This window comes from Podarcis liolepis (genome assembly GCF_965112155.1).
Source record: "Podarcis liolepis genome assembly, chromosome: 11".
In the NCBI taxonomy this organism is placed as follows: Eukaryota; Metazoa; Chordata; class Lepidosauria; order Squamata; family Lacertidae; genus Podarcis; species Podarcis liolepis.
This window is the reverse complement of record NC_139565.1, coordinates 36506194-36529315: the sequence shown is the minus strand read 5'-3', so window position 1 is coordinate 36529315 and position 23122 is coordinate 36506194. Positions and strand designations below refer to the sequence as shown.

General features: G+C 39.6%; 1 protein-coding gene across 5 annotated transcripts in view; it reads left to right on the top strand.

Moving 5' to 3' along the window:
- CERT1 (ceramide transporter 1) overlaps positions 1-20310 on the top strand; it is a 49901-nt gene extending 29591 nt beyond the window's left edge. For 2 of the 5 annotated variants that reach the window (XM_083465324.1, XM_083465328.1), the window contains 13 exons: positions 1-84; positions 3725-3882; positions 4722-4814; positions 6529-6615; positions 7137-7229; positions 7752-7829; positions 11130-11225; positions 11846-11978; positions 12082-12152; positions 14124-14252; positions 14503-14632; positions 17381-17517; positions 18281-20310. In XM_083465324.1, coding sequence (XP_083321450.1) covers positions 1-84; positions 3725-3882; positions 4722-4814; positions 6529-6615; positions 7137-7229; positions 7752-7829; positions 11130-11225; positions 11846-11978; positions 12082-12152; positions 14124-14252; positions 14503-14632; positions 17381-17508 — 1280 coding nt within the window. In that variant the 3' untranslated portion in view covers positions 17509-17517; positions 18281-20310. Of the gene's footprint in view, positions 85-3724; positions 3883-4721; positions 4815-6528; positions 6616-7136; positions 7230-7751; positions 7830-11129; positions 11226-11845; positions 11979-12081; positions 12153-14123; positions 14253-14502; positions 14633-17380; positions 17518-18208 lie in introns of all 5 variants that reach the window. The other 3 variants (XM_083465325.1, XM_083465326.1, XM_083465327.1) reach the window with 3 other exon arrangements.
- The last annotated feature ends 2812 nt before the right edge of the window (positions 20311-23122 follow it).

Genomic DNA, 23122 nt, shown 5'->3' with positions numbered 1-23122 from the left:
TGGTAGAAGATGATGAAGATGATTTCCCTACAACACGCTCTGATGGGGATTTTTTGCACAATAGTAATGGAAGTAAGGAAAAATGTGAGTACGCTTAAATGTATGGTTGTCAAAATGTTCTAAAGATATAAGAACAGTGATCCTGAAGCAAGTTAGCCACAAAATAACTGTTCTTCAGAAACTTACAATGGCATGTGCATGTCTTCTTAGAAGTAAATCTTAGTAAGTTCACTGGCACTTACACCCAGGTAAGTTGGCATATATTGCAGCTACAGAGTTCAGAAATTCTTCAGGGTTTCAATAAATGTGCTCTGTTATAAATTATGTGTTTCAGTAATAAATTATATGTACTGATTTGTAGTTTAACCAACCTTCAGTTGCTGAGAAATGTTGCATCTCCTAGGTTAGCCTTCTGCAGAACTGCGGGGAAAGGATCTTCTCTATAAAACTAGTTAACAATCACAAAGTTTTATTTCTAACTTGAAATATCTCCCCATTGGCTGTAGCTCTTTAATTTGAAAATAGATAGTGACTAATTCCCATGTGATCAGATTTAAATAAAAGTTGCCTCATCCCAGTTGATTGTGCACAATTATGTTTAGGTGGGCATCTTCAGCTGTCACTTTGAACTCTCCTTTTTTCTTTTCATTAGCATTGTAAACTACACGTACATCTTGTCATGAACTATGACAGGTATTTTAAACTACTCAGCCACATGTTCGGGGGGGTTAGTTTGCTTTCTTTCTGACTACTGATCTTGTACTTGGTTGTGTTTCCTCGCCTGAAAAGACGTAGAAACCTTTATCTTGCTACTTCCACCGCAAGATGATGTGTTGAGAATTTATGCAAACATGTATAGAATCCTATAATTGTAGGGTTGGAAGGGACCCTGAGGATCCAACCCCCCTGCAGTGCAGAAACATGCAGCTGTCCCATGCGGGAATCAAACCTGCAACCTTGGCATTATCAGCACCATGCTCTAACCAACTGAGCTACTGTGTTCTGTTCTAAAAGAGGGGCAAGAGTTAGGCTGCTCACGGAATTGTACAGATGGGGGAAATGTGGCCCTTCAGATGCTGATGGGCTTCTCAACCCCCATTGGACCAAGCCAGCATGTCAGTAGTCTGTGATTATGGGATTGGTGGCCAACCAGGTGTTGGGCTGCAGGTTTTCACTGGAGCCAGGCTGAAAACAGGTTTTCTAAATTTATACCCGGAGAGCAATTTCTCTGGAGTCCCTCTTCATCAGGATAAGGAAACTTGGCCCTCCAGATGTTTTGGGACTACAACTCCCATCATCCCTGGCCACTGGTCCTGTTAGCTAGGGATGATGGGAGTTGTAGTCCCAAAACATCTGGAGGGCCAAGTTTGCCTCTGCCTGCTCTTCATGGATCTTCATATGAAGACTTTGATGCAGAATGTTACCATGGAGCTGCCACTTTGCCATGGCTTCCCTGTTCAGTGGTTTTTCAGAGGCAACTTCACATAGAATCCCAGAACTGTAGAGTTGGAAGGGGACCAGAGGGTCATCTAGTCCAACGCCCTGCAATACAGGAATCACAGCTGAACAGGAGATATACCAAAGGGCAGGGAACCCTTTTCACAAAGGGTTCTTGTGAGCCAGGACAAATTTTACCAGCATATGGTCACAGAAAAGACTAATATTACTTCTGTGTACAAATAATTAAATAGATAAATAAAAAACAGAGTAATGACTAATTTTTAATCTCTCTTCCATTTTAAAAAAAGTATCCAGAGCTGTAGACGTGTACTTGACTAGTGGGGGAGGGAGGGTTGGAATGATGAGGTTTGTGAACTGCTATCCTTCATTTTAGCTTTGGAAGATTGAGTGATTATGAAGACACGACTATTCTGTGCATAGTCTTCTTGATTCTTCCTGTGTGGCACTTTCTGTAGCTTATTTATTTATTATTATTATTATTATTATTATTATTATTATTATTATTATTATTTTCTGGTTGTTAATATTGATTTAAGCCTCTTGTCGCTGTGGGTAAATCCTCAGCGCCTGGGGCTTGCCGATCACATGGTTGGCGGTTCGAATCCCCGCGGCGGGGTGAGCTCCCGTCGTTCGGTCCCAGCTCCTGCCCACCTAGCAGTTCGAAAGCACCCCTAAAGTGCAAGTAGATAAATAGGTACCGCTTTCTAGTGGGAAGGTAAACAGCGTTTCTGTGTGCTGCGCTGGTGCCGGCTCACCAGAGCAGCTTCGTCACGCTGGCCACGTGACCCGGAAGTGTCTCCGGACAGCGCTGGCCCCCGGCCTCTTAAGTGAGATGGGCGCACAACCCTAGAGTCGGACACGACTGGCCCGTACGGGCAGGGGTACCTTTACCTTTTTATAAAGCAAAAACTTTCAGTAATGTGTCTGAAAAAATATAAACTGCAAGAGGACTTGAAGCAGCATCCTCTGAAAGATTATTTTGTATCTCTTTTCATTTTTAAAATGGTTTTGATCACTTAAGATGACTCCAAAAGCGACAGTAGGGGAGTGGACATTTTGGCTGTTTCATGTACATTCCTTGAATGGAACAGACTGAGCTGAAATTGTCAATGCCACCACTTCTCTTTGTCAAGTAATGGCAAGTCTGGAATGTTACCTTGATCCCTGGGCAGGGAGAAGGCTTAATGCGTCAGCTTTTATCGGAGCAGATTATTTTGACCCAAGATCTATCCACTAAATTTCAGAAGCTGCCATTAGCAGTTCACCCTATGATAGCTCTTAGAGCATGGGCTGGAAAAACATCTGCTTCAGACCTTGTCTCAGCCATAAACTTGCTAGATGACCTTATCTTTCAGCCTCCCCTCCCCGCCTCCCCACTGTTTCTGATAATGCTGGCAACAACCAAGTAGCTCTGGCAATCCCTGCAAATGTATGTGAAGCCTTTGGCGCAACTCTTTTAAATGCTGAACTCCAGCCCTGAAAGGGGCTGGTTTCAGTTACCAATTAGATTACTGATTTAGATTGTACATCTGATTTGGATGTGGTAGATGCTCTGAGTATGCCATATATTGGACCATGCCATTCCTAAATGCAGGCTCCTAGCAAGCAGCCAGCTCCAGTCTTAGTGTGTCAACACATGATTGAACAATATGTTTTGCCACATTTAATATATGTTGATGTATTTTTATAACATTCTCTCTCATATACTTTTAAATAGATCACTTTTTTTATTTAAACAAGCTTAGCAACAGATGGCTGATGCGGTATTCGAAATCACTGTAACTAAGGAGAATTCATTTGTTGAGGTATATTCAGAAAGTGTCCTTCCACTTCAGAGGACATCATTAGAAGCCTGAACACTTTTTCTGAGGGCATTTTTCACAGTTCACGACAAGATTCGAGCGCACGTTAATTATTGGTTTTTAAATGCTACATCTGCTAGGCTTTAAGGTAGTTCTGTTTTAATCGAGCTGTCAAATTGGTGGTATTGTTACAAGAGTATTACCACTTCTGCCACCCACATGGCTTTTTTCCCTTTCAATGCTGCTATACGGCACAGAAGAACTGAGAGAATACAGTACACTAAAGATGTAGCTGAGGAAGGACATTTCTCCTGTTGAGTTTCCTCTATGCTTTCCAAATAGGTGAACTCTAATGGTTTAAACTGCGCACAAGCCAAGCATGCAGTAAATGCTTTATGAGGTAACATGCATTTGAGCAAAGCACGGTTTGTACTGATAAATCTCTAATCTGTTTGTTTTAGTGTTTCCACATGTAACGCCCAAAGGAATAAATGGCATTGACTTTAAAGGGGAAGCTATAACTTTCAAGGCAACGACTGCTGGAATCCTTGCTACACTTTCCCATTGCATTGAGCTAATGGTAAAACGTGAAGAAAGCTGGCAGAAAAGATTGGATAAGGTAAGATTTCACTGCCTTTTGGAGGGTTAAATGGCGTGGCTTTAAAGGCTTCAGGTAAATTAAGGGTGGTAACTTGTGTTTACATGCAGTTATGTACCTTAAGGTTGTTTTCGACAAAATGGTTTAAAATGCCAGCACTTGCATCTGTTGTAGCCATGTTATTTAGCAAATATCACATGTTGCTTGTTGCTTCTCCATCCGCAGACCTGATTGCAATCTGTTAGTGTTGTATCTTTGAAGTGTGCTTCTTACAATTTGGTGTTTAAGAAGCTTTAAACAGGATTAAGCTTTTTAAAATATATATATATATATATTAATATTTGTGCTAATTTTCCTCATGCCCTGTGTTAGCCATATTGCTTGTTTGTGAGTAGGGCTACATAGCTCCGCAGTATGTTTTAACTCTGTGTCCTGGGGTGAGAATCTCCTTCTTTGGCGATCACTCGTAGCCAAGTAAGATTGTCTTCCATAAACACAGTTATTAACGAGTCTGTAAGTGTCTGTGGAGGCCAATTCTGGATCCACACATCCTTCCACAGTGGAGACATAGGTTTCCGGGTGGAAGTTGATCAAGCTGAACGTAGCCTCTCAAAATCTGTTTTGTTTTCAATTGCTATATTTTAGTTAAAGGCTAAAATTCCAGTTGCTCCAATAGCTTTCATCTTGAGAACTTTTTTTGTTGTCTCCTCCTCTTATCATTTGCAATAACCCAACAGTTTGTTATCCTCTGCAGCTTGTGATGCAATATAGCAATTTTGTGAAGATGCTATCACAGTGTTCAATTCTTGTTCCAATATGAGATTAGAAATAAACTTTTGCCTTTGTGTGTATTCTTACAGGAAATTGAAAAAAGGAGGAGAATAGAAGAAGCCTACAAAAATGCTATGACAGAACTTAAAAAAAAGTCTCATTTCGGTGGGCCAGATTATGAGGTAGGAACTGGTGTTACGCGGTAGCTCTGTCCCTCGGTCATAAGCATAAGGTAGTCCTGAGGGAAATCTTAAGAGTACCAGGCAATGAAGTTCAAATATTTATCTTCTTTCAATATTTATCCTGGACCATGAATACCTGGAAGCAAGGTTTCAGTGCAGACTTCCTGCGCATCAAGAAAGGGTTGTGTCTTAGTAGATCTGAAAGCACAGTAGCTTAAATACACTTCTTGCTAAAACCTTTCCCTTACTTTTTAATCGGTGAATAATCATAAGGGCGTATCCCCAATGCAATCCATTGTTCTATTTCTCATGCTATGTCTCATTAAATATAAGGAGACTGAAACATTTGTAGCTTTTCCAGATTATGGACCCAGTTTGAAAGAATGTGGAATGCAAAAGACCCCACCTGTCCATTTTATCAGACTTTACAGTCAGCATGTATAGGCTATAAAGCTTGTTTGAAAGAAGTGGCAGCGGTTGAAAGCATTGTAATTATTCGTTTATACTATGCAGATGAACCAAGTACTTCCCAGTCATGTGGTGATAACAAATACGACTAAGAAGTCGACTCCAGAGAGTTTGAAGAACCTTTGTTATAGTGTGAAGGTTTTTACAACTAAAATCTTGCATATAAACCCTTAGCTAGAATAGTAAGAGAGCTTAGGATTGTCCATCTTAAATCAGGATTCTATTCTCATTACCTAGGACATGTACTATTATGAATAGCCCAACTTTCCATGTATGTGCTTAAGCATTATTCAGATTTGCTCTTGGTACTGCAACTCCTTCAGTTCCTTCTGCTGATGTGTAAGAAAGAGGACTGGGGAATGTGTGTGTCAAACTCCAGAGTGTGGGTAGTGCCAGACATATATTGTATAAAAATGCATGGGGAGTAAGAGATGCAAAACTAGCCCAACTGCTTCATGCTGCTTATGAACTTTGTTCCCCAGCAGTTATGTGAATAAAGATGGTAGCAGAAACTGCAGCAGATACAGGCACTCCAAACCTTTGTGGGAGTAGGAGGACATTGCTCAGAAATGAGATATGGCCCCTCAAAGCACCCTTGGTGCAATCCAGTCAAGGTTGAGCTCTTTAAGAACCATTTATTTCAGTAGTGGAGATTTTAGCATTAATTTCTGTGATACTTGCCTATACAAGATGCACAGTGTGAATTGATATCAAATAATGCCAGCTGAGAAACAAACGTTCTGGACTCCAGAATTTCTAACATATCACCACCAGTTTGCATTTGATATTTGCTTGCTTCGTGGCATTTTCTCCCTTCCAGTATCCTTGATGTTTACTGTTCCTTGTCCTTTACTCTTAGGTCTGTGTCCTCTTAAAATTGTGATTGCCAGTGCTCACCTAGATCTAGTCTTGTGATCCCTGTATGGTAGTTCTCTTGCTTAACAAGCAGCTTGAACTACTACCTTAACATGGGAAGACAGTAATAGAATCCCATGTTCTCACCACCTTATTATAAATACGTAAAAGGTCTATGCTATATATCATTACCTTTTATGCTTAATATTTAAACAGATCTGTAGAAAGTTGACGCAATTGTTTTATTTTTATTTTGAATTGCCTAAACAGCTTTTTACATAAGCATTTTTAATGAAATACTTTCCTCTTGATGAAGAACTTGGAGTGCATTTGGTTTATTAAAAAATGTCATTTTGTACCTGCTATCGACCTTTACTCGTGTTTGTTTTAGGAAGGTCCCAACAGTCTGATTAATGAAGAAGAATTCTTTGATGCTGTAGAAGCTGCTCTTGATAGGCAAGACAAAATCGAAGAACAGGTAATGGATGTTTATCTAATTAAGTAAAGAGCATGTATGCCACAGTGGAGTTTAATTAAGCCCCTTTAAGATCACATACTAAGCTCTTGTCAGAAGTATAACCTTGTCTGTGGGTTCATGCAGCCAATATAACATTTCAGTTAATTTATTTTAGAACCTCACTTTATTATGTAAAAATATGTGTTCAGAGCAAATATTCATAGTAGTATTCTGCTGTAGCTTGGCAGAGTGCTATACATGTGAATGTGCTGCAATACTTTTATTATGAGCAGAGTGAACTTAGGTCAGTTTACGAAGCTCCCTGCATTGTAACTTTTCTGTTTTGTTAATATTACAGACAAGAGACAATTGCTGTCTGTTTGCAGCACGGCCATTATCTTTAAGGCTTTGCAGTCTTAACTTACGGGCTGGAGTGCCATGTCGTGCCTGCCATAGATAGATAATTATTTTTAGCATTTCTGTGGTAATTGTTCACAATACGTCCAAAATTACAAACTAATAATTATACCTTGTTATTTTAGTCCCAGAGTGAAAAGGTCAGATTACACTGGCCATCATCATTGCCACCTGGTGATGCATTTTCTGGCGTGGGGACTCACAGATTTGTCCCAAAGGTAAGATGTTTCCTAGGCTCTCCTTGATGGGAAATCAGTTTGTTGTATTCCAGTCTAACTAGAATTAATTGCTTGTGATGTATTCCTAATAGGTCCTTGAAATTGCTTTTAACTTTGGGGAAGGAAGCTGGCTTGACCTTATAACACTTGTGTTAAACTTTTGTTCTTGGAAATTAAGCTTTAAAAATTCACAACTTGGGGAGAAGGTTTCTTTTTACAGATTTCCCCAAGCCCTTATTTTGCACGTTGTTTATGATGGTGCATTTTGAGCCAGTGAAAATTTGTTGTGCATCAAATCTAACCATCATCATTTAGCATCAGGGAGAGAGAATTATGTACAGGGCAGTGTTGGGAGCATAATACATAATAGGTGCATGAAGTCAGCATTTGCTGCCGTACTCCCTGCTTACGATGCTTTTGTTCTTCCTTTTCTTCATTATCCTGTGCTTGGAAGTTGGTACTGAATGCTCTGTTGTGCTTTTGTTCTGATTACTTGGTTTTTTCTTTGTCTGTCCCTGTTAGCCCTATAGTCGCTCTTCCTCCATGTCTTCCATTGATCTAGTCAGTGCCTCTGATGATGTTCACAGATTCAGCTCCCAGGTACTGTATGATTACACAGAGTGGCTTTACATATCTTTATGCTGTATTTCATCTTCTTTATTGCCTCTGTTTCCCCTGTTATATTGCCCAGTTGTACTTGTTTTAAACAAGTTGCAAATGAACCCATAAAAAGGAAGTGCATATTCCAAAACTTTTTATCGTTTCATTGTTTCTACACTTAGCACTCCATGCCAAGGTCCTCTTCTGGAAAACGAAGCAGTATTAATTTATGGAACATAAATTACACGTTAGCTTTTTCATATCCTGCTTTCTGGATATGAATAACTTAGCATAAAAGCAGCAGGACACCTGGTCTGTGTAGGATGCAGAGGAATTTGGTTTCAAAATAGCTGCTGTTGTATATAAACCAAAGATGTTCCCAAATGTATTTAAATTCTCCATTTGCAACAATTCAGTACTTCTAAGTTAAGCAGCACCACTTTTCCCAAGCATCTGTGCTCAGAAAATCCTAATTGTTAAATTTGCAAATTTAGTTAAACTTAAGCCTAAACTGTCCTAATGAAATTTACCATGGGAGGTCTGCAGTTAGTATCTTCTCCCTTGTTTGGAAACATCACAATTCTAAATATTTTCAATCTCTTAAGTAGTACCACATGTTGGAGATATACTAGTGGTCAGTTGATTTTAAAATGGGATATCAACACAAACTATATTTGTAGCAGGCTCAAAGACACTGACTTCCTCTGTCTTGTCCAACCTTGCTTTTTTCCTTGCAAATGAGTTTTCTTTAGGTGCTCCAAATTGCAGAAGACTTCTCCCATCATTTAGAAAGGAATACGGCTGTAAAATGCTTATTAGATTCTATGTAGTGGTTCTAGTAAAAGTCTGAAGATCTTTCACTGTTCTTTTTAGATAGCTTGTTGGTTTGTAGTTAGAATTCAATTGAGAATTATGCACTACATGTTCCATATTAGAAACCAAGCCATATGGGAAACCAAACCAAATCTCTGTTAACTGTTGATGATGTACCTTCTTAGACCAATGCCTATAGAAAGTATTTTGGGTGTTCTGTGTTGACTAAAACGGTGCTATCCATTGGACTTCCGCTTATACAGCCAGAGGCACTAGACACTGAAGCCCACCACAAAGTGGCCCAAGCTAGTGTTTGAGAAACACTGATCCAGAATATCTGTTATGTGTGTGAATGGAGGATCACATTGCTTACATACTGTTAAATTGGACTGAAAAAATGCACATACCTCGCTCTGTGAACCCTCGTTTTCAGACTTTGTCATTTTGGGAGTTTGCTGCCCTATCTTGTTTGTCATCTTCATTTTCTAGATGTTAATGCAATGTGTAAGCTACATAGTGATTGGATTAGATTATTTAAATTTTACACTGCTTAATATATTGAAAATATCTCAAAGCGGTGTGATGTAGTGATATTTTCACACGAACATGCAGTAGTTTGAGAGGGACATTTGAAGTGTGCAGAGGTAAGTAAAAGTCATTCTGCTTGGTCTGTTGCACATAATAATAAATTGTTGGAATTTGATGGCTGTTTCAATAGGCAGAGCTACCTTTGTTTCTTACTTACTGTGTCTCTAGAATTATTGCTGTCACACTTGACATAACTGGTTAATGTGACCTCTAAATTTCTAGGTGCTATGCAGCAAAGGATTAAATTTAGAAGTAGACTAGTATCTGCTTTCAAGACTAGATTGACATTCCAGAAAGCGTATCATGGAAGTTTGGTTGTCACTATATAGCTGTCACTATATAGACAAGTAATATACAGCCCAGCATAAATTTATTACAGTCATCATGCAGTCACCAGTTGTGATACTTCTCTATCTGGTGGCAAAGGCAGGAGTGAAAAGATCTCTAGGAAGTGGGTGGCCCCCTTCCATTATTTATTTATTTTACTTCTGCCTGACGAAGCAAACTTCATCTTCCCCAATCAGGCTAAATATATGTGATGGTTAACTAGTAGAATATATGGTTTACTGACCAGGGTGCTACAGAGTTTTGAATTCTACTATGAACAATGCTATGTCCTTTTTTGTGATTCTGGATGAGCCCAGAAAAGGCACATAATTCACAGGAATCTTGGCTGATTGTTTAAAAAAATGGTTAACCCTTACAGCTACAAGGATATATTTGAAATCATGTGGAAGATGCCTGCAAAGGATCTCACAAACCAGAGTGGTGATATTTGTAGAAAGGGATTCAGTATTTTGCACGACTTCTTGCCCAGCAAAAAAATAAATAAAAAAATAGTAAACATTGTGAACAAATTCTGCATGAAAAAAGAATTCAGCTTGCATAATTCATATTTGTTCAACCTGCATAATTTATAGGGGCTTCAAAATTGAGTTTTCATTGTTGTGCCGGAAGTTGGGCACGCACCGCACACAAACTGGGCTGGCTGAGAACCTCCCTGGCTAGGAGTCATTACTACTGACTGGCTTGGTTTGCACATAATGCTTTGTTTGATCATCCAGACCCAGTGGCTTAGCTTATTTACTGGCAGCTGACTAGAATCTGAAACAATTGTTTGTTGTTGGCTTACAGAATCTAGTTTCATAAATCTGGGGGACAACAAGTTAGCTTTATGTATGAAACAGGGCACTGTGCTCTGTCTGGGGCTGTCCAAGATGCAGCGGCGCATCTGCATTTGATGCCTTTATCTCACTGAACCCAATTTAAGGTGTTGACTTTGACATATAAAAACCTGGATGCCTTGGGCCCCAACTACCTGAAAGAGTGTCCATCCCAATACTAGCCAGCCTGTTTATTCAAATCTGTCAGGGAAGCCTTTTCAGAAGCCCCATCACTGGTGGAGGTCTGATTGGCTGGTATCTGTAGCAGGGCCTTCTCAGTAGTGACGCCCCAGTTCTGGAATGCCCTCCCCCCTGAGATTAGACAAATATAGACACTGGGAGGTGGTTAATGTGCCTTTCCTTAACAGTGGTGATTTTATACATTTCAGATTAAGGGAGATAACTGGTAATGATTTTTTTTTAAATTTACATTTGTATTGCTTGCTTCTGTTCTGTTACTGCATTGTATCTTACCCAAGTGTAACCCACTCTAAGATCATTAGGTGAAACAGTGAGATATAAATAAATCTTAATATCTTATTTTTGGAAGGAGATCCACCTTTTTCTGAATCCTTTGTGGCTCATGCTTGCTTGCTTCCAGAAATTCCTTTGTCCAGATCCATCTCTTTCAGACGTTCAGCTATTGATGCCTCATTGAGTACCCCCCACAAATCCACACAGTGACTGATATTTTTTCATAAATGTGCTTTTTCTTTTTCTTCTTCTTTTTCTGAAGGTGGAAGAAATGGTGCAGAACCACATGACCTATTCATTACAGGATGTGGGGGGAGATGCTAATTGGCAGCTGGTGGTTGAAGAAGGTGAAATGAAGGTTTGTAGAACATTGCAACACTTTATATTTTGGAAATGTAAACTAACATTTGTTTTATTGCACTAATGCAGTAGATTGAAATTTTTCTTGTATCAAAGGGCAGTATAGGGGAAAAAATTAAGTAAAGATAACGTTATAAGATGGCTACAGTTGGTACAGTTCCTTAACAGCAAACGGCATGTGAACTGGATATTTCTGCAAATGACAGGCTACAAGTTTTGTTCCTTTTTGAGAAAGTTGTCTACTCACCACCATTTCATTCCTCATTTGGATCCCCCCCCCCATACACGTAATCAAAGTCCTTATTTTCAACTGAATATTTCAAATAATACCGGATTTGATCACAGGCATCCTGCTGATTCTTTTTGGTGTTCTGCCTCTCCATAGCTGTGCTGGCTAGGACTGATGTAGTCTAAAACATCTGGAGGGTGCCAGGTTAGAAGGCTCCACTGTGTTCCTCAGGTTCCTTTTTTAATATTAATATTTAGAGGTAGCATTACAGGATATTTATATTTAAATAATTCAGGCCCTTCCTGGACATAAAATTATTCATATCACTGCCTTTAGTTTCCAGGATGAAACCAAGCAAATGTTCTCAAACATTTTACATTTATTCAAAGGTGTACAGGAGGGAAGTGGAAGAAAACGGCATTGTTCTCGATCCTTTGAAGGCCACACATGCAGTCAAAGGCGTCACAGGGCATGAGGTCTGCCACTACTTCTGGAACGTTGATGTTCGTAACGACTGGGAAAGTAAGTCACCCTGCTAGTTGCGTCTGTTGATCTGGATAGTGTACAGAAATCTTAGCTGTTTGTTTAATTGTTTGTTTTGATTATATTTTTCCTTCCTTTCCAGCAACCATTGAGAATTTCCATGTAGTAGAAACTTTAGCAGATAACGCAATCATAATCTACCAGACGCATAAGGTAAGGCTTAAGGCTTTGCATTTATACGCGGTAGCTTTTTCATAGGACTGCACAGTACCATGTATGCTATGAAGAATGATGTACGCTCTAAAGAAAAGAAACAAGCAGTCTAGCTGTTTTAAAAAAATCAATCCCTTCTGGTGTGGTTTAGCCTATTGAAGCATTGCTGAACTCTTCATAGCAGGCCAGATCAGACAGTGAAAAATCCTTTGTCTGCTGTTGCTTTTTATTGGCAAGGATATATATTTTTATTCCCTTTCTTTGGCCCCCATTTGTCCAGTCACAATGGACACCTTTCAACTTGCAGAACCTGAAGTTGTGGAGATGTGAGGCCTATCACACATGTTTCTGACCCTTGCCTGTCCTGGCTTATAAAAGAAGTTGTGAGGGGGACTGGTGGTGTGAATAAGGGCGGGGGGTGAATGCCTGTTTAAATCAAGACAGAGTCCCACCATGGCTGAAAGAAGCATTGGTTAGACCTCTTCTTTTTCAAAAAAGACCAACAACTCTCTCTGAATCCCACAGTATAACTGTCAACCAGTCACCAATCTTGCATTCCTTGGCAAGGTGTTAGGGCGTGTGGCAGCCTCTCAGCTCCAGGATGAAACCAGTTATCTAGCTCCATTCCAGTCAGGCTTTAGGCCTCATTATAGAAAGGAGACAGCTTTGGTCACCTTGGTGGATGATCTATGCTGGGAACTGGACAGGATGAGAGTGTCCATGTGCCAACTGTACCCGTTTATTGAAATGTCAGATCTTGCCACATTGATGCACACATGCCTCAGTTACACCCCAGTTGGACCACTGTAACACACTGTACATGTGGCTGCCTTTGAAAAGTGTTTAGAAGCTTCAACTAGTCCAAAATAATCTGGCCAGACTGCTGACTGAGGCCAGTTAACGTATTACTTATCTGATAAAGCAACTTCACAGGCTACCGGTTCATTTCCAGGCACAATTCTAAGTGATGGTTATGCCCTATACAGCTCTATATTGCTTGGGCCCAGGATACCTGGAAGCTCATATCTCCCAATGCAAACCTGCTCAGATCCTTGGCTGAGCAACTTCTCTCGGTCCCATCAGCATTAGACACAAGAGAGAACCTTTTTTCCGGCAGCTGCTGCCATATTGTAGAATTCCCTCCCAAGAATGGATAGCACTTGGTATTCAGACTGGCCTTTGAAAACTAAGGTGCAAACACTGCTGACCACTGGACTGCTGTCAGGGCAAACTGTATTTGAATGCTGGAACTAAACATGTTTTGATGTATCTTAACTATTTTTAACTAGCTTGTTTTTATTATTTCACATTTTATAATTATGTTTTTAAATGTTGCGAGCTGCCTTGGGAGAAAGGCAAGATACATTAAATAATAATAATTATAATAACCTTGCTCATAAAACTTTTGGTTTGTTAGGTATTTAAATCTGTTTTCCTTTTGATCTTCAATAATGGTGTGTCATACTTGGGAGAGAGACAATAGTCCAGTGATAGAGCACAAGCTTGGCAAGTCTTCAATTCAACACTCGCTCTGCGCATGTGTGTGTGTGTGTGTGTGATCAGTATTATGTGATCTCGATGATCAGGACATAGCTGACCACCACACACTCCCATGGTAGCTATTTTGTGACTGGTGCCCCCAACACTCTCCCAAAGCTCAAAATGTTCCCATCATGTTAAGCCAAGCTATGGCTTAGCTCAGTAAGATTACAGAACAGGGAGAAAGAAGCAAAGGAGCTTGAACATTTGCCATAACCCATGATTCCGTTAACATGATGTGTAAATCAGACCTATCAAAGCTCATGTCATAATAAATAAATGTTAGTTGTGTTTACTGCAACAGGCTAACACAGCTTACCGCTCTGAGAATTGTTATAGGGTTGTTGTAAGATTGCAATAAGGTAATGCGTGTGGAGTGATTTAAGTGCTCTGAAGTACTATAAATATGCTTACAATTTTCTTTTCTTCTAGAGAGTGTGGCCTGCTTCTCAACGTGATGTGCTGTATTTGTCTGCTATTAGAAAAATACCAGCTTTCAATGAAAATGACAGTGAAACATGGATTGTCTGCAACTTCTCTGTGGATCATGATAGTGCTCCTGTAAGTGTATATTCCAGTTCTGAGGGTGTTTCTTGCTTTAACCATGTAATAAAACTTCACTCCAGATTACCATAGAATGCTTTTTTTTTTTAAATGGTGTATGGGCAAAAGGGAGCTAAAAGAAAGGATAATTAAAAAGGCAGACTGAATGAATTGTAGTGAAAATGGAGGGACTGTGTTTGTTGTAATATTTCATCCTAATTTGTATTTTAGCAATATCACATTCTTAAATGTTTGTATTTCTTGACAGTTGAACAATCGATGTGTTCGTGCCAAAATAAATGTTGCTATGATATGTCAGACGCTGGTAAGCCCACCAGAAGGGAACAAGGAGATAAGCAGAGACAACATCCTATGCAAGATTACCTATGTAGCAAATGGTAAGGCATGTCTACACATTTCGTTGCAAACTGAGTTTATGCAAAAGCCCCGCTCCTTTTCTTAATAAAGCACCTAGTTGTAGGCACTATATATTAAACTGGGAACTTAAAAATAGGAACTCTATTTCGTTTATATAAATGAGGCAACTTTGAGCCAATCTAGTCAAAGGTGTTTTTTTAAGGACTGTTGAAACTAGGGTTGAGCGCTTTGGGGGCGTGTGTGAGCTTTTCTTAGTTTTGCCAAAAGTTGTTGAACCAACCATGCCATTTTTGAGCTATTTTTATGGGAAATCGACAAAAAAGGCACTGCCGTCATGGGCTGCCGTAGATCTGGATTTTCCCAGACGTATGGCAACCCTAGTTGAAACTGAAGTTAAATCCAAGTGGTACTGAAATTTTAAACGTCCACTTCCTTATTTTGAGATAAGGCAGGCAGGCAAGACACTAGAGCAGGTATTTTCAACCTTTTCAGACATAGGACTCACATGCATTTGGGGGCCATTAATCTTTTACCTTTTATTTGCATGGTGGTAGTGCTCCTGTTGCAACCTACCTTGGATCAGGCCACCATCCACTAGTGGGTTTCAACCCACCCATTGAGGGCCAGTAAGTACACTTGGCTAAATGCCTTCTGTCCGCTTCACATATCAACAAGACTAGGTTTCAAACAATGAACAGTGAAGCCACATTCAAACCTTCTCTCTGATAGGTGTGTATCCGTTCGATGCATTTACACTTCACTTTTTTTTTTTTTGCACTTAATATCTTGGGTGCAATGGATGAAGTAGCTCTTAGGTTTCATAGCCTAGTCACTACCATATGTCATACAGTGGTGCCCCGCAAGACGAATGCCTCGCAAGACAAAAAACTCGCTAGACGAAAGGTTTTTCCATTCGCGATTTGCCTCGCAAGACGAATTTCCCCTATGGGCTTGCTTCGCAAGACGAAAACGTCTCGCAACTTTTTTTCTTTGACTAAAAACAAAGACATGTTTAGTTTATAAAGTTAATTTATTTTCCCTTAAATTTTTGAACTGCTCTTTACAGTATGTGTGACTTTAAAGAGCAGTTAATAAACTGTTGTTGTACCAAATTTGGCTTTGTTTGGACTTTTTTTGACCATAGGAACGCATTAATTGATTTTCAATGCATTCCTATGGGATTTCGTGCTTCGCAAGACGAAAAATTCGCTAGACAACAAAAATTGCGGAACGAATTAATTTCGTCTTGCGGGGCACCACTGTACATATATTTAATCTCTTTTCCCTATAAATGCTATACTTTAAATTTACAAAAAATGATACATGTATTTCTGTCTAGGTTTTTAAATTTTTTTTGCTGCTCTTATATTTGTACATAGTTGCCTTTGCTCCACCATGCAATATTTTGTTCTTACATTGATATTGCTTCTTATGCTGCAGCCAGGGATCATGAACCCTTTTGGACCTCCAAACACATGTAATGAATTGTGGGCACCAGTTACACTTCATCTGTTGTTGTTGTTGTTGTTGTTTAGTCGTTTAGTTGTGTCCGACTCTTCATGACCCCATGGACCAGAGCACGCCAGGCACTCCTGTCTTCCACTGCCTCCCGCAGTTTTGTCAAACTCATGCTGGTAGCTTCGAGAACACTGTCCAACCATCTCGTCCTCTGTCGTCCCCTTCTCCTTGTGCCCTCCATCTTTCCCAGCATCAGGGTCTTTTCCAGGGAGTCTTCTCTTCTCATGAGGTGGCCAAAGTATTGGAGCTTCAGCTTCAGGATCTGTCCTTCCAGTGAGCACTCAGGGCTGATTTCCTTAAGAATGGATAGGTTTGATCTTCTTGCAGTCCATGGGACTCTCAAGAGTCTCCTCCAGCACCATAATTCAAAAGCATCAATTCTTTGGCGATCAGCCTTCTTTATGGTCCAGCTCTCACTTCCACACCTCATCTAGCTGCAAATATATGTCCAGCTCCCTACACAAACCACACATACATACAGGACACACATACATACAGGACACATACTCTCATATGGATGTATACAGCACACACTCACATAATTTCGTGCTATTTCACACACACACACACACACACACACACACACACACACACACACATTTTAGCCATTCAAGGGCTCTCTGATCAGGTCTGAAGTGTCCACTGAATCTGAAGTGTGGGAAGATGAGTAATTGCTGGAGGAGGATCCACATCTCAGGACTGACTTTTCTTTTTATAATATTTTCGTGCCCTTTTGGCTAAGGCCACAAAAGCACTTTCTTCTGGTCCTGCACCACCTGAAGGTGAGGCTGCTCAGGCATCAAGGGTAGTTTTTGCTCAAGGACCCCTGAAACCCCACATTGTTGCTTCCTTAGATTCCCCCCACACACACACACACACAGAGTACACAAGACAGAGTGGACCAACCCTATGCAAGGGAAATCTTGGCTTCACATAGCTAATAAACTCTACACTTGGACGCAGTTCTGTGCAATCCCAACCAGGGACTAAGACATCTGCCACTTTCATCAGGGGTCAGAAGAAAACTTTGTTGGGTTGTTGTTTTTGTTAATTGCTGCTCTCAACCTCTGTGCCTATAAGTTCACGTGCAGTATTCAGACATGCCCAAAGACTGGGGCAAACTGATGAAAAGCAGGCCTTCTTAATAAAATCATTTGTTCTGCATAAAAACTGGTGTATTGTTCTAGTTGCATTTTTATATATGCGATGTCACTTTTCAGTGTATACATCACTCTCATCTTTATTTGTAGTGAACCCTGGAGGTTGGGCACCAGCTTCTGTGTTACGGGCAGTAGCAAAGCGAGAGTACCCAAAATTCTTGAAGCGGTTCACATCGTATGTGCAAGAGAAAACGTCAGGAAAGCCTATTTTGTTCTAGTGTTAACAGGTAATGAAATATGTTAAGTCAAAATTAAGATTTGCTGCAACATTATTGCCATTAGAGACAGCCATTGCATAATTAAGAGATACTGAGATTCTGGGAATACAATGTTATTTGGAGCTTAATTTTAAAATGGTGCAGTAAGTTTGAAATCTTCCTGTGTTGGGAGGCAGGGAAGATGTTTATTTGTTGCAGGGTAAAATTTGAGAATCAACATTATACTTTAGGGGGATTGCTTTTGTCACTGAGATACTGTGAAAACTGAAATTGCAGTGTTGCTGCCTTGAAGCATATCTGAAGTTTGGTATAGTTTGATTCCTTGTGTTTCATATAAAAGAAACATTAGGTGCACATATTTGTTTTTGCCCCTTATAAGGCTGTGCAGTAGGTTTCTTCAGCCGCCTAGAATAATCAGTTAAGAAATCATGTAGCTAGGAAACAGTAGGAATGGGTAACGTAACCTTGCTGGCAATCTGTCTGCTAGTAAATGCAGAAGGAACAATAAATAAAATGGCAGGTGGTGCTTTCATTATTAAGCCCTCAAATTAAGGGCCCCCTTCTGTCTTTTCTGTGGGTGTCACTTATTGTTATATAATACTCAACAGATTCTCTTCCTTCTGAACTGTCAAATGAAACCATGAATGGGGAATATATAATAAAGACATTATTGTGCTTTCCACATTTTCATGTTTCATAGCACCGTCTTAGCTTTGTTGGTGGTAATCAGAACTGAAGCTTTCATCCATTCCCCTCCCTCCTCCATCCCCAGTGATTGGAACAAGGCTGTGTGAACATTCCACATGGAGAAATGAACCAAAATGAATGCTCCAAGCTGGAACGTAGGATCTACAGTCTTATGACCCAAGTCCTGGATTCTGTACTCAACTGAAGAAATACTGCAATGCCATGACGCTGATCTTTCACTATCTTTTGCTAGCTCACCTTGCTGAATTGGTGTGTAATTATAAACAAAACACAAAATACATGTGTTGATACATGTATGTGGCTCTACTTTATTTGCTTGCTTTAGAGAAGAAAAATACAACTTTTGGGTCACCAACTTGGTTTATTGCTTTAACTTTTGAATAATTTGAAAAGCTTTTGTTTACTGTGGATCTTCATCATAAGACACTTGCACAGCTTCCATTTTGTGTATGTCTAAAAAAAGCACAAAGGACAAATGCACATATAACATACTGTATGTGCTTTATATACACAAAAACCTGTGTGTTGTAACTTTTTTTCAGTAAACTCTGTGTCTTTCGGGGGGGGGATTTTTTGTTTGCTTTGTATAATCATAGTTCATTGCTGCTGGTTTCTATGATAAATCATATTGTTATGTAAGACATCTCTTAATATGAGAGGGTTGTCGAGATCCTTATGACTGCCTTTTCTATGGTCTTGCTCCTATGAAGATCTTCAGGGTTCTGATGGAGTAAGTGTGAAAAGCTTTATTTTCCCCTCCCCCAGATATCTTTATATTTCTATTGTATTTTTTAGTTGTGTAAAATGTGCTACAGAAATTTAGTTATTGAACATGATCCAGAATTTCTAAATAGGTAGAGGACGTGAACAAGAAGGTGTGAGCACCCGGAAAAGCTAGAGAAGTGTCTTGCCCAGGTTGTGTGTGATGGCCTTGCTTTCTTGCAATCTGATTTCCTGAAGCTGCAAGAAGTTAACACTGTGTAATATTTATTAAAGTAAATTGGAATACATAATATAACATTCCCAGTCACAAAGAAAGAGCAAATATGCTGTTTTCTGGTCCTGCATGTTTGTTTGTTTTCTGTTCAATAAAGCTGTGTTATGAAGTTCACACATACAACCTTTCACACATGTAATATTTGCCCCCCCCCATCTGCATTGTAAAATGTAAAAATCCATAAAAGCAAAAAAGCAAAGTTCCCCTTAGTTGCTGTGAGAACTTAACTTTCAAGGATATGCCTGTCTGTGATGCCAACAAATAACATGAAAAGTGAACTGTGACAAAAGACTGGTCGTCCTTTTGAGGAAATGTCTCACTTGGTGGTTGTGCTTTTAAATGGAGATTATTCGGAGGATTTGTTTTGTTTTTTTAGCTGTTAGATCAACTTGTGTATATATAAAGAGAGAGAGAGACGAGATTTGGATATATTTTTGAAAAGAAAGCAGAAAGTCTTATTTCGTATAGAGTAAGTGATGCCTGAAAACAAAGACAGTACTTTTTAATGAAGATACAGCTGATGAAAATCGTTGAGGTTGGAAGCAATTTTTTTTCTTGGCTATGGCTGGTGTGTCGTAGATATGCTAAGGTAGACACACTATGGTTGATGTTTTTTAGTCTCCTTTATTTGCCTTTCTCTAAATAATGTGCATGGAATATGCCTTATTACAGAATAATTCTGATCATGATTTGAAAATGTAGAAGAGAAGTGCCTATGGGGTAATGCCAGTAAGGCAAGTAAGTTGAGAAATTTGATCTGTTTACTATATCACCAGTAAGCATTTTATATACAGTTTCTTATACCTCAGATACGTTTAATCTTTTTACAATCAACTGAAGGATGAAATTGTTCATTCACCATAGCCACTGATGGGAACTTCAACAATGCTTAGACCCCAAATGCAGATTTAACAATTTGTCATTTCTGGTAATGATCATGGAAGACATGCAAGTAACTCTAATTTAATTGGATAGCTTTATTATACAAAGAGATGGAAAGTTTACAAAGCAGTATATAAATCTTAATATCATTAGTTGCATTTGCACTAAATGTGATGTATTTTGCAATTCTGTAAATAAAAATTACACTAAATATACTATTTGTAAAGAATACATTTTACTTTTAGACAAGCGGAGTCACTTTATTAGAGCTAGCCTTGCCCAACTGATAACTGGAGGCTTCCTGGGATATATGGCAAGAGCTTTAACAAAAAACCCCAATGATGACTTGGAAGCTTCTCCTAAGAAACTGACAGGCTCAGTCAGCCCATGCAAAGAACCTTTCCCCCAGCAGAGAACTCTTTTCTTCCCCATCTCTGGCCCTTCCAAATGAGTCATTCCATCAAAACCCTCATTCTGCCTATCCATATCCTCCTTTGTCATTGGCAATAGCAATAGCTGGTGAACACATGCTTCAGTCCCTTTTCCTTGACTTCTGCACGAACCTGACAATACAGTTGCCCTCTATGTATGTGGAGCCTTCCCCAAAGGTGGCTTTGCCTCCTCAGTGCCTGTTTGTTGCATTGAAAGCCTGACTTTGCCACCACATAAATTGATTTCTGTTAAATGATGGACCTCGCTCCATGCATTTAGCTGTTGAGATGGGTGGGGTAGAAGATGGAAAAGAAGGTCATTAAACAAACGCTGCTCATTTCCCCCTGATTTTTAGACCCTTTTAATATTTTCTTTTCCAGTCCGTCTAAATCTTACAAATTTCTTGGGGTGGGGGGTGGGTGCCTTATTTGATCTTGAAAGAAGTTAACTCTTATCTTATTGGGCTGAGCTGGCTCATAATAAAGTTGTACTGGTTCTCCTTAATCAAATTGTCAAGTCAAACTTTTCACTGATCTTTCTGTCCACTGTTGTATATGAAGCTGCATTTGAGTTGCCACTGTTCATCTACATACTCAAAACATGAATCATTTTAAAGAGTCTCTTGAGTGTGTAGAGTGTGACTGTTCTATGATAGCTTTATGATTCTGTTAACCTTAAAACAAACAAACAGCTAAACTGAGTTGGCTCTTCCATGTTACAATCACAAATTTAAAAACCAGTATTTAAAAGTGAAAAGTATTAAAAGATATTACAAACAAATTTCTGTTTTGTAGTTATTTTTAATACTCGGAAGTGCTCAAGTGAAATGGTTTTGTTTTTAAAAAATATAATGAATGGATCTAAAAATAGCTTGATATACATCAGTAACTATTTGTCTGTCTGCACTGACGAAGGTGGTACAGAGTTTAGGTTGACAAATAAAGTTAGCAACTTCCATAGAGCTCAGTTGACACTCCACATGCAGTGGCAAACTCTGAATATGGTGAGATTTTAGTGTGAGTGATCAACATGTGCATACACAATCCAACCAGATATTGGGTACATGGAGCATGTGTACAATGAGAGCCACATGGTTGGGAGGGAGCATGTGTTGGAATAAACCATTTTTTGCCTCTTTAGAGAGAGAGACTGAAAAGTATCCCTTGATCTGAGATATAGTCTGAAGATAAGGCTAAGAACATTTATTTCATGACTTTGGTACTATTGATCCAATAGTACCAAAGCCAATTCACACCAATGAGATGACAGTTTATTGCCACTTCCAGTTTTAGAATGGCTCTGCAAATCCTCGGTGTGAACTAGACCAGTGTTCCCCAACCTTGGGCCTCCATCTGTTTTTGGACTACAACTCCCATCATCCCTCGCTAGCAAGACCAGTGGTCAAGGATGATGGGAATTGTAGTCCAAAAACAGCTGGAGGCCCAAGGTTGGGGAACACTGAACTAGACGACACAACCAAAAGCCACTTCCTCTACCATAGAGACATGTTCCATGCCTCCTGCCTTCACACAGGTAGTTGGTAGCTGGTTGCTGGTAGTGGGTGGCTTTTAGAACCTATTGAAAAGGATAAAGTTGAGGGATGGGGAGAGGTCTGTAGCTCAGTCATAGAGCACATGTCTTGTCTGTACAAGGTCCCAGGTTCAGACTAGATTACTAGCTAAATGAATGAATAGTCTGATCTGGTACAAGACAGCTTTGTGTGTGCTGCTTTGATCTAACATGATAGGGACTTCAAACTTTCAGCTACAGGGTTCTTCCTTAATAAAGAACATTATTCATTTCTTTGAGGTTCTTCTTCAAAACAGACTTCCACATAAAACTGGATGAGATTTATTCAGAGGACCATCTCAGAAGATGAATGAAACGTTAGCATTTCCTTAAAATATACATTTTTAAAAATACAACTCTAGACCAACATCAGCAATTGAAAACTGAATTTTTTCAGGCCCATTTAAAAGTGACTAAAGGGAGCCAAATGTATGCCATGTAAGAGCAAGTTGCACAGTGACTGGGCCACTGCTGAAAAGGCCCTGTCTTGTGACTTATTATGACCAGCCTTAATCGTAGACCTTCGAGCAGGGTCTCTGTAGCCAAGTGGGATTTTTGTATGGGTTCAGGCAGTCAGGTCTCAAACCTTTGAGCCCAGAAATGCATTAGTAACCAGTACTACTGATATATTTGACCCACACCAGTAGCTTAGGCAGCTGTTTTTTGCGCCAACTGGAGTTTTGAACCATCTTCAATGGTAGCTGCACTTAGAGTACATTGCAGTAATCTAGCTAAGGTTGCCATATTTCCAAAATAGTTTTTGGGGGGATCATTGTACAATAAAAAACAAAAAAACAAAAACCACACACCCCTTGCCATACATCCAGCTTTTCTGGACATTTTGCCGATTTAGCTAAAATCCCCCTGGACACCTTGGCAACCCTAAAGACAAGATATAACTAGAGAATGAATAACTCTGATGAGGTCTGCTTTATCTACAAAGGGATGCAAATCAGCTAAAGAAAACTGTCTGGGAGGAGGCGGAATCCAGGACTGGTAATTTCCAGGTCTAGCCACTACTTTCAG